Source organism: Silurus aristotelis, assembly GCF_946808225.1.
Source record: "Silurus aristotelis genome assembly, chromosome: 9".
In the NCBI taxonomy this organism is placed as follows: Eukaryota; Metazoa; Chordata; class Actinopteri; order Siluriformes; family Siluridae; genus Silurus; species Silurus aristotelis.
This window is the reverse complement of record NC_139582.1, coordinates 17,105,018-17,117,585: the sequence shown is the minus strand read 5'-3', so window position 1 is coordinate 17,117,585 and position 12,568 is coordinate 17,105,018. Positions and strand designations below refer to the sequence as shown.

General features: G+C 40.2%; 1 protein-coding gene across 2 annotated transcripts in view; it reads left to right on the top strand.

Annotated features, from left to right (window-relative positions):
- Window positions 1-12,568, top strand: part of adck1 (aarF domain containing kinase 1) — a 106,366-nt gene that overhangs the window by 93,232 nt on the left and 566 nt on the right. For both annotated transcript variants that reach the window (XM_083551077.1, XM_083551076.1), the window contains 2 exons: window positions 6,717-6,910; window positions 12,456-12,568. The exon at window positions 12,456-12,568 is cut by the window's right edge and continues 566 nt beyond it. In XM_083551077.1, coding sequence (XP_083407203.1) covers window positions 6,717-6,910; window positions 12,456-12,568 — 307 coding nt within the window. The remainder of the gene's footprint in view (window positions 1-6,716; window positions 6,911-12,455) is intronic.

Sequence of the window (12,568 nt, the reverse complement as noted above, 5' to 3'; positions counted from 1 at the left end):
ATGAAAGTGCACACAAAGCGCCAGTCAGAGACCAAACAAACTGAGGTCCACCACTAAATACGTTCCAGAGGGACCTCAGGTTTGAATGATGTTCCGCATGTAAAAAGCTTTGCATGGAACACGCACTGAACATGCACTGAATCGAAAGTTCATAAGGCAACGAATCAATGACGGGACACAAAACAATCGAATACAGAGAATGAGCTTATTTGAAAAGTACACCCTTATTTTTATTCTGTTTGCTTTAAGTTTCTAGTCCTCCTTCACTTTTTACTACAACATCTGAGACGGAGGCGTAAACCAGAAGAGCGCAGCACAAACTACGTTAGCGAGTTTTGTTTTGCCTGTAAATGTAAAAAGCTCTCTGCCCTGCAGTCCGCTCGGCGTGTTCCATTCTGTTTACTCGACAAGTCAGGAACAAAAGTCAAGAACATTATTGGTGCATTGAAATTAGTGTAATTTGCATGCATTGTGGCAGTGAAGCGCTTGTTTTCAGCTTGAATAGTGATTTGCAATCACTGGTGCTGATGTGAAGGGGGGGGGGGGTGGTCCTGGAAAGAGAGAGAGAGAGAGAGAGAGAGAGAGAGAGAGAGAGAGAGAGAGAGAGAGAGAGAGTAGAGAGAGGAGAGAGAGAGAGTGAGTTCCAGTAAAATGGATGCATGAAACACCTGATGTCAGTCTAAAAGTGTTCGCTGTCTGATTACTCTCACTTGACTCTTGTTCAAGAGTGTAGTGAGAGTGTATCATGAGAGCACCAGCATTTTTTTCAGGGTATATCAGGAGTGTATCCAGAATGTATTATAAGTGTATCAGTAGTGTATTTAGAATGTATCAGGAGTGTATCCAGAATGTATTATAAGTGTATCAGGAGTGTATTTAGAATGTATCAGGAGTGCAACCAGAATGTATCGATGTGTATCCAGAATGTATCAGGAGTGTATCCAGAATGTATTATAAGTGTATCAGAAGTGTATTTAAAAGGTATCAGGAGTGTATCAGGAGTGCATCCAGAATGTATCAGGAGTGCATCCAGAATGTATCAGGAGTGCATCCAGAATGTTTTAGGAGTGTATCCAGAATGTATTATAAGTGTATCAGAAGAGTATTTAGAATGTATCAGAAGTGTATCCAGAATGTATCAGGAGTGTATCCAGAATGTATCAGGAGTGTATCCAGAATGTATCAGGAGTGTATCCAGAATGTATCAGGAGTGTATCCAGAATGTATCAGGAGTGTATCCAGAATGTATCAGGAGTGTATCCAGAATGTATTATAAGTGTATCAGGAGTGTATTTATAGTGTATCAGGAGTGTATCCAGAATGTTTCAGGAGAGTATCCAGACCGTATCCAGAGTGTATCAGGTGCGTATGCAGTGATGCAGTGTTGCATTTGTTTATATGGCTCCAATCTTTCACAATTTTTCTGAAAGAGACATTTTACTTAATTTTTTCTAGAAATAAATGCTAGAAATGCTGCCTACTCAGGAACCTGCCTTTGGGACACAATGTGTTTCCATGATTTATTTATTATTATTTTTTATTCATTTATATTTCTGAACATAAGACAGCACATCTTTTTTAACCATCGAAACCAGTTAGTTTGTTAAACCTGGCCCACTGCTTTTGAGCATTTGTGAAAAGCTTCTGCACATTAATAATGAATAGTGTTGGCAGACCCGAAGATCAACCTTCCTCCTGCGTGATTGCCTTTGTGTTTGTCTCAGGGGAGAGCTTTCTTTGGACCGTTCATACAGCTGATCAGCACCGGGCCTTATAATGGCTGCCCTGGAGCTGTGTTAACTGGTGAAGACATCCCATAAAAAAAAAAAAAAAGGAGGAATATCCCAACTGTCTGTTTTTTCTGAATTTTCCTATGCGAGAGAGAGAGAGAGAGAGAGAGAGAGAGAGAGAGAGAGAGAGAGAGAGAAATGTCTGAGTCTGGGCCTCTTTCTGAAGTGCTCTTGACTACTGACTGCCCACCACTTGTGAGTCTTCAGGACTTTATAGGCTTGAGTACTCGGCTAAACCCACAGCGTTAAGCCTCTGCTCTGAGCGTCTGTTCCAGGAGAAACCTACGTGCTGGTGTGGCTTACTTTTTTCAAAAGGTCCGCTCTGAAAAAATAGTCCTCCATCCTCAGGGCATGATGCAATTTCGCAGTTAAATCAAAGCGCCGACTGGTCGAACCTCCTGTCGCAATAAAAAAAAAAAAAAAATCAGCAGGCTGAAACAGCTGACATGAGAAAAACTCTCAAACACACCCTGCTGCGGTGACACTGGGAGCTACAGTACCGTGTGTTATACACTGCACACTGTGTATAAATTCTAAGAATCAAAATCTTGGACCTACTTTTTTTTATTTGCTCATTAAATGTTCCTTTGTAGGTTTTAAGGCTGGAAATAATGTTTGTACAGGGTGCTTTTTTTTTTTTTTCTTCGAACACCTGCAAACTCATAGAAGAACCAGGTTATGTCTTTTCTATTCAGTCCACTCTTACATATAAAATGCTTGATCCTTGATGTTAAATATATGCACCAAATTATTGAGACTCTCCCAGATGTGGATCTTTACCAAACTATTAGCACAAAGTAGCATCCGATTTTCACTTTATTTGAATGAGTCGATCCAAACCTGTTCCAGCATGACAATCCCCCTGTGCACAAAGCCAGCTCCATGAAGATCTGCTTTACATGGCTTGGATTTGGGGGACGATCTCCTGCTATAGAGCTCCAACCTTATTGAAGACCTTTGGAATGAATGTGATCGCTGGCTGCACTCCAGACCTCCTCGCTTTACTAACACCCTTGAAGCTGAACAAATCTCCACAAATCTTCACAAAATCTAGTGGAACATCCTCCAGAAGAGTGAAGGTTATTATAACAGCAAATGGGGGCTAAATGTGGAATTGGATGTTCAAAAAGAAGCACATAATCTTATGTGTTCTCAAATTTTTGTCCTTGCATGATTGCTCTGCCTGAGTTTCTGATTAATGCTTGGCAAGTTTATGTTCTCTATTCTCACAAAAATTTTGGGGTGGGGCTAAACAAAGCTTTACTCTCATTGGCTAATGAACTTTGCAACAGTTTTTAACCAGAAGATTTACAGTTATTAAAGGAATAAAGAAATATAAAGAAACTAAATGTTCATGGTGAAGCATGCTGGCGGTAGCTTTACATCAGGTTCTTGAATTAAATTTTTGCCACATTAAAAATGAATTAAATACAAAGAATTAGCATTCTTTTTTGTAAGCAAAAAAAATTGTTTGCTAAAAAAAAAAAAAAATTGTCATGGGTTTAACCCACCAGTCACTACATTTTGAGAATTTATGAGTATATAGTTTATTAATATAAAAAATAAATACAAATAAATTAAACTGTTTTGTGCATCGCAGGGGACTTTTAATTTGTCTTGGCTTGAGAGGGATGTTTATAAAGCAGGTCCATTTTTCAGTCCAAATAATCCCTGGATGAATTCCATCAGCTAGAATAGGTATGCCAGCAAAACCATTTCTAACTGAGAGAGGCTGAGCTCACACACACACACACACAAACACACACATGCACATGCACACATGTGGCTCATGCATCTCAGTCTCTTTGTTGGTGATGCTGATGCCGGGGCAGTGTTTCAGATTAGGACGTACGTCACATGGTCCAGTTTTTATCTGAATCATGACACAATCATGTTTACAGGAACAGTCAGCAGACACCCTGAAGACCTTTACCTCCTTCCTCTTCCTCTTCCTTATCTTTTTCCAGGATTGAGATTTTGCAAAATCAAGATCTTTCTAAGCCTGGTTACATCACAACTGGCTGTTATTAATGCAGCGTGATGAAGAAGGAAATGGGAGATAAAACATCAATTTTACAGATTCATTTCCGCAGAGTCGATTCTACAGTTGTTTTTACAAAGTTCTTTCCACTGAGTTGTTTCTAAAGAGCTGTTTCCAAAAAGTCGTTTTCATACAGTTGTTATTTCTACAGTCATGTTTTACAGAGTTGCTTTATGGAGTCTTTTCTACATAGACTTTTTTACTGAGTCGTTGCCACAAAGCCGTTCTTCTGGAATCATTTCTAAAGATTTGTTTTCACAGAGTCATTTCTAGAAAGTCGTTACTACAGAGTCATTTTAACAAGCATTTCTACCGAGTTGCTTTCACAGAGTCGTTTTTACAGTCTTTTTCAGTCATTTCTACAAAGTTGATTCCACAGAGTTGTTTCTATAGTTTCTACAGAGTCACTTCCACAAAGTTGTTTCTACAGATCCATTATCTACATATTTGGAGATTAACATTAAAAGTGAAAATTCCTTTTACTTTTTTTATCTAGAACTAGGAGCGTTATAAACTAACATAAGACACATAAAAATCAGTCAATACATGATTAAAAATCTGAGTAGCTTATTGTTGCTTGCCGAATCGACATGCTGCTAAAGCGTAAAGTATCACGCTCGAATTTACAGGCGCGAGATGTGATTGATTGCAGTCGCTTGGCTTTTGAACCTGATCACTGATGCATTAATGCAAAGGAAATTCATTATCGATGATGTGAATAACAGCACAATCCACAGAACAATAAAACGCTACACACTACAGAAATGACCACCAGCGCTTTCTCCAAGTCATCGTATAATACAGTTCTCTTTCTTTCTTTCTTTCTTTCTTTCTTTCTTTCTTTCTTTCTTTCTTTCTTTCTTTCTTTCTTTCTTTCTTTCTTTCTTTCTTTCTTATTTATTGCTTATTTATTTTTTCTTTGTTCACCATCTTCCTTCTTTCATCCCTTCCCTCCTTTCTTCCTTCTATTTTTTCTTCCTAATTTTTGTCTGTTCTCTGGACTGTTCTTGGTAGTTCCTCTTTATTCCACTTTTGTCTCCATTTCTCTTTCTTTGTTCACCATCTTCCCTACTTGTTTTCCTTCCTTCCTTCCTTCCTTCCTTCCTTCCTTCCTTCCTTCCTTCCTTCCTTCCTTCCTTCCTTCCTTTTTTGAGGTTCTGAAGGTTCTGAAAGTTTTGTGGTATTGAGGGTTCTATGGTTCTGAAGGTTTTGTGGTTCTGAGGGTTTTGTGGTTCTAAAGGTTTTGAGGGGTTTATAGTTCTGAAGGTTCCATGGTTCTGAGGGTTCTGTAGTTTGGAAGGTTCCGAAGGTTCTGTGGTTCTGAAGGTTCTGAGGGTTCATCTGTAATGTTCCTCGTTGTGTGCTGATTGGAGTGGAGCTGTCCTGAGCTGCTGCAGTACAAAAATTCACATTTCAATTGAATTTCAAATACTTCCATCAAACTGTCTATAATAGGAAGGGAAGCATGATATATTTTTTCCCCCTCAGCAGAAATGTCCTCTCAGCACTGACTCGGGTTACTGATGTCGAGAGCCAGAACAGCTAATCTTCACTGTCACAGTTTTCAGGCACTTAGCTTCTCAGTTGCCTGCGAAATAAGCCTCTGCGTTCCTTCCTGCGACTCTTCTTCACTCTTCACTGTGGGTATTTCATGGCAGATGGGCAAGTCGTGTAGCGAGAGTTTCCCCACAGCTTGTTTAAAGCCGATACACCACCACACACACAAAATACTCCAGCCTGATATAATAACTGAGGCTTAGTTAGGTTTAGTTAGCATTCTGTAGAAGAGATCATGCTAAACAAGCTCTATTTTCAGCTTTAGTGGATACGATGAAAATCTGTGTCGTGGCTGATATGAATGTAGGACTCCATTTTCAGGCTAGTTGGCTACTTTTACCAACATCTGGCCCTATTTCTTGCATTATTTTATAGCCAAATAAACAGACAACAATGTCCATAATTATTTGAGTAAAGTATAACAGGAAAAAACTATCGTTGAAGTAGTTTAAAGAAGCATATTGACTGGTTTTACCTCAGAAGTTAATTATTTTTACCAATAGCATGTTCCAGAGTGTGTTTTATTTATTTTACTGGTGTTTGTTTTTTCTTATTACAAATCAAAATGTACTTTTTATCTGTTTATAGTTATAAATAGTAATGTTTATAGTCACTGGAGGGCCGTACATTTCAACCCAAGGCCTTCAGTGGTGTCCTTCCTGATTCAATCCACCTCTTAATACTATCATTATGACGCCACATCTGTAGAAAACATCAGTATTATAGAGAAGTGCAGTAGAACAGAGCACTGCATCACAGACAGGAAACTCATACAGCGAAAATGAATGTCATCACTGAAACAAGAAACCCAATAAACACAATACAACATGTCTCCTTTCACTGTAGCCAGAGCTGCATCTCCTGCATACATCATCTCCAGCAGAAGCATCGATATTCACCTCAGAAAATGCCAAAAAAAAACCAGTCCACACGGGTTTTCTGTGCAAAAGTACTTTTTGAGGCAGTTTGTATTTGTTTTTGTGCAAATTCTACAAGAAAGAATACACAATAAAATAAATGGTTCATGAAAAAGCTTATAAACTGATTGGATCTGTTAGGGCCGGCCTTTACGTCCAGCTTTTCTTGAAAAGTCCATCTTGAAAATGTCCTCGTAAGTGTATCTTTGACCAAATCAATTTCTTCTCCTTTGGAATAAAAAAACAGTTGGTGCCATTACAGAAACTGGATTGACAGCAGTCAGAATCCTGAGGGTTAGAACTTCTGAAAACTGTAGACTTAGATGTTACAAATGTTGAGGAATGAAATTAGATGAGGTAAACGGTATGTTTGTCTGTGTGTGTGTGTGTGTGTGTATGTGCACCTTTCAGGATGTGGAGATTCGCACGAACGCAGCGATGTACCTTCCTCAGATCAGCGAGCTGCTGAATCGGGTTCCTCGGCAGATGCTGCTGCTGCTGAAGACCAACGACCTCCTAAGGGGCATTGAGACGGTGCTGCAGACCCGCGCCAGCTCCAGCTCCTTTATCAGCATGAGCCGCTGCTGTACACGGGCCCTCGCCAGGTGACACACACACACACACACACACACACACACACACACACACACACACACACACACACACATCTGTGTAGCAGTCTGGGAAAACCCTTCTCAAAGTGAAAGCTTTGCAAACATATTTCCGATTTGTCTCAGTCAGAAGTAACATTTTGAAAAGTTTGCTCATTTGCACAACACGTGCACTCCGCATACTCAGACTCCGTTTCTGATGACGATGTGACGGCGGACATTTTGACTGATTACAAAGCAAATCGATCAGGATTGGGTCTGCTTCTGTACGCCACGTAGCTTACAAAACACCTCGCTCTGAGCATGTGTGAGGAAATGAAAAACACGCCGAGGTGTGGAACATCTCTGGACAAACTGACTGTCAGGTTACACAATTATTTTCCGCCAGGTGCCGGGGCGAGGTTACAATTGTAGCCTTAATAAAAAACATTTTCACGTTGTTTAGCGGTTTTCATTTTTTAAAAGTGGAGGTTTTGGTTCTTTTTTTAAATCCAAACAATCGAACTTTCAGATATAAACACTGATCAGACATAACATTCTGAGTGGTGAAGTGAAGAACACTGATGATCTCTTCATCATGGCACCTGTTAGTGGGTGGATTTATTTATTTGGCATCAAGTGAACATTTTGTCCTCAAAGTTGATGTTAGAAGGAGGATAAATGGGCGACCGAAAAGATTTGAGGGAGTTTGACAAATTGTGACGTCTAGACGACTGGGTCAGAGCGTCTCCAAAACTGCAGCTTTTGTGGGATGTTCCTGATCTGCAGTGGTCAGTGTCTATCAAAAGTGCTCTCATATTGTACCACTTGACTAGAAAAAGACTTGAAAATGTGTTACCTTAGCACGTTACACTCTTCCTCTTCTCTCTCTCTCTCTCTCTCTCTCTCTCTCTCTCTCTGAAATCACGTCATTTCTCCGACTTCAATCTCAATCACTGCCTGTTCGGCCTGTTCTCTCTCCTCATAAGCGCCTCGTGGGACGTTTTTAGAGTATAGATATGGAAATTACTGCTCGATAAAATGTGATGAAATACTGAAGACGATATCTTTTTTTTTTTTTTTAACCAGGAGCCTCGACTCGACTGTTTGGTGTAATGGTCTGACTCAATAGGACGATTATATTGTACTTTTCTCAGCAGTCAGCAGCCACATTGATTTATTCGCACGGGTTTTAATTAAGAATGCTGCACATTTTTTTGGGGAAGGGTTCGGATGTGTGGATGCGTGTTTTGGGGGTGATGTCGGGGTTGAGGGGTGACGACTGTAAAATCTGAGAAAGCAATTTGGAAAGAAAGAAGCATCCAGACATGAAACTCGATGTCATCCGCCCGAGTGCGTCTTTATTAAAAACAAATGGCAGCAGAGTGCAGAATGCTGATTTAAAAACCATTACCAGACCCCGAACACACTGACATCCGGACACATGAGAGAAAAAGAAAGAGAGAAATAGAGAGAAAGAAAGAATAACGAACATGGCAAGTTTTTTACACTGATGCAGTTTGATCTATGAGTCTTTGTAGCATTATTATCTGTACAAGTTTGTGTTTGCAATTACCATCGTAAACTCGCGGTTTTCTCTCCGAGGCCTTGTTTTTACAAACCACAATCCTCTCACTGCAATTATTTACATATGCTTTTAAATCGTTCTAATACATTACTGTTTCCATAGCGACAGGTTCTATAACACATAAGGATCAACATGTAAACAGGTCTGGAAAAAAAATTAATAATTCTGTTAGATGTTTATTCACTACTTATGTAAGGAGTCTCCATTGTCAAGGTTTTTTTTTTTTGTTTCCTATTTGTTTTTGACAATCTGCGTTTATTTATGTTCTTTTTTGGTTTTGGTTTATTTGCGTCTGCTGTAATGTAAGCGATAACTGGAACTAACTTATTCCACGGACATTTCCCAACTTTAAAAATACAAATTTACAACTTGTCATTCAGCTTTTAATAAATAGGGAACTTTGGGTAGAGGTCAGTTGATTGCTGGAACTATCAGCATGTATATTTTTATCGGTTTTGATAAAATCCACTATCATCACATCACTCAGTCGTAGCTTTTTGTGCTGTAGCCGGGTTTAATAGGCAGTTTTATTCTAAATGTGTTTCCTGGATGTTTTTATATTTAAATTGACCAGAGGATATTAATAATGTAGACAGTTTACACTTTGGAAGTCTTGTATTGTGAATCCAGGATTTGGAATGACTGAAAAGTTTCTGTATTAGAAGCATGTTCCTGTGTGTGCAGTTTGCTTTCAAAACCTGGCTGTTGTCTGTGTCTGTGTGTGTGCGTGTGTGTGTGTGTGTGTGTGTGTGTGTGTGTGTGTGTGTGTGTGTGTGTGTGTACATCTCATAAGGCAGGTAACGATGTCATAATAACCACCCAAATATCTCGGCTGCTTTTCCATTGATGGATGAGCTCTAGAAGAGCGCAGATACGATGTACATAGCAACAGATGGGCCAGGGTCAGTAACTGTACACCTATAAAGTGACCTGTGTGGTAGGTGTACATGACAAAAAGACCAGTGTGTAGTGTGCAATTCAATACAGCGCTTTAAATATTTATAAATGTGCCAGAAGGCAGGAGGAATTTCCCCTTCGAGACACATCATTCATAACGTAAGCGGATATTCCACGGTTCGATACAAGGCAAAAGCACTGGGTGGAGTGTGAGGGGTCAGGAAAATGGAAATCTGTTATTTGGGCACATAGTTTTATACACAGAGTGTGTGTGAGTGTGTGTGTGTGTGTGTGTGAGTGTGTGTGTGTGTGTGTGTGTGTGTGTGTGTGTGTATACATATATATATATATATATATATATATATATATATATATATATATATATATATATATATATATATATTTATATACATATTTATATACACATATATAATAAGTTATATGTTTCGAGTTTTTTTTTTTTAACATGCCAGCAGATGGCAGCACAAGCCCGCACGCGCAGTCACAGGGAGCACCGACCCTTATAAGTTAGTGTGCCAAAAGACATTGTCATGTGCACATCGGGAGTTGTGCAACCGTTGCTAATCTGATTCTTCCATTCCCATCCCACCCAGGTAAAGCAGATCTTCATGGAGCTTGCTTTGTGCATTGTCATGCTGGAACAGGTTTGGGTCTCCTAGTTCTAGGGAAGGGAAAATTCTATGCAACACTTTCAAAGACAATTGTGTGCATCCAAGTATGGGGTAATATTTTGTTGAAGAACCACATATGACTGGAACATTCAAATGCCCCAATCATTTTTGTCCGTATATTGTATATAATGATTAATCATATGGTATCATAAGTCATAGGAGTGAGATGTTGCTTTTTGGTTTTTTCTTGTTTTGTGTACAACAAAAGTGATTAAGACGACCAGTTTAACAGCTGACGAGCCGGACGAACATACATGATAAAAAAAAATAGCTAAAATAAAAAAATAAAAAATACTATTGTCATGAACTTAACATTTTTTCAAATAGTAGAAAATCTTGAAAAAAATCACAAAAAGGTAGCACAATGCCAATATTGTGCCAATATCACTCGTTCCGGACCAACATTATCCGAATTTCTAGCAGTCGTAAGAAGGAAAAATTCTGCCCTCCTTCTTCACCTGACCTCCTGACCTTAGACTTTTTTTATTAAATCAGCTGGGTTGTGGGTCCTGAGAATATGTAAAAAATCCTGCCAAAATATCATCAATATTCTCCAATTCCCAACGGAGCATAAAAAAATCAACCGCAGATAAATATGGATCGTGGAGAAAAGCTGCGTTTCCCAGACCGCCACGTCATTGTTGTGTAGAAGATTCCGTTTGCACGTGATGAATGGACCTCCTTACAGACGTGATTTTGCGCAGGGTAATGAAGTGGGCACGTCCGCGTGAGCCGGAACGCCGAGCTTCCGCTAGCTGTCACTCGCTCGCCTTCACAGCCTTCTCCCCGGCACGCTTTTAATAATTCATCTGCTGCTCCTGAGGTGCTACTGAATCCTGCGTGTCCCCGTATGAAATATTGAACATGACTCTTTTCAAGCCACGCCGAAGTTACGCAACCGCGCTCAGGGATTGCTGGCAGCCTTAAGAGCGTCCGTATGCAGCGTACGCACAGGGAAGTACTCTCTGATACAAAACGTGTCGGGTGTCCAGGAGGTGATGAGGAGCTCGGTCTGGTCCTGGTGTCATCGACTGCGAATTGAAGGGGACGGATGATGCAGTCGGGGTGACACCTAACATCTACTTTCTTTTTCTTCATCAACAAATTCACACAAGAGAAACTCGGCTCAGCTCAGTGGTTAAGATATTGGATGTCTGATCAGAAGGTTATAAGTTCAAATCCCACTAAGTCAAGTTAAGTCAAGAAGCTTTACACACACACACACACACACACACACACATATACGTCAGCGTTTTGATCTAGAGTACTCTCTCATGGCTGCTGCTGTTAGAGGAAATTGTTTGACGTGATGAATGTTTGTGTTGTTTGTCGGTTTAAAGCAGTTTGGAAGGAAAGTGTGCGATAGTTTTTGGAGAGTCATTGTTTTTCCCCCTGAGGTCATTCAGCTCAACACTTCTCCCTCTCTCTCTCTCTCTCTCTCTCTCTCTCTCTCTCGCTCTCTCTCTCACACACTTTCTCTATCTATCTCCACACACACACACACACACACACACACACACACACACACACACACACACACACACACACACACACACACACACACACACACACACACGCTACTAACCAGACATTGTTAATATTGCAGGATCTGCTGCTTCACTCCGACCACGAATCAACATGCAGTCAATTTACTTAATCTGCTGTAATCTCTCTCTCCTTCTCTCTTTCTCTCTCTATTCCTCCTTTCTTTTCTCTCTTTATATGTCGCTCCTTCCTTCTCTCTCTAATCCTGATTCTTTTTTTCTTTAAATCCCCTCAATCACTCTTTTCTTTGTCTGTCCATTGCTCTGTCTCCCGCACTTCTTTCTCCCTCACCTCTCTCCTTCTCTTTCTTCTTGTCTTTTCTTTCATGTCATCCATTTCCCTCAATCTCTCCATCCTGTCGTTTTTTTTTTGCTATCTCTCTCTTTTGATCACTCCGTGATGTCTATCTCTCCCTCATGTCTGTCTCTTTGTCCTTTTCTCTCTCTTTCTCTCCTTCTCCTTCTCTCTCTATGCCTGTTTCTCTCTTTCTTTACATCCTCTCTATCACTCTATTCTATGTCTGTCTGTCCATTGCCTCCCTTTCCTCTCTTTTACTCTTTTTCTTTCTCTTTTTCTCTCTCTTCCTGTATTTTGTCTAAATCTGCCTCAATCTCTCCTGTCTTCTTTTGCTACCTCTCTCCGTCGGTCACTCTGTCTATGGCTTGTTCGTGTCTTTTTGTTTGTTTTTCTTTCTCTGTGTAATTTTCCCTTTTTTCCCATTCCTTTCTTCTGTCTCTCTCTCTCTCTCTCTCTCTCTTTCTCTCTCTCTCTCTCTCTCTCTCTCTCTCTCTCTCTCTCTCTCTCTCTCTCTCTCTCTCTCTCTCACACTCTTTCCCAGTTATAAAAGGAGTAAGACGAACTCGAGGATGAGGAGGCTGCAGATCAGCATGTCCGAGGCGCTCTCTCTGTGTCAGATCGGTCTGTATGAAGTGGTGATGTGGATTCGGAGCT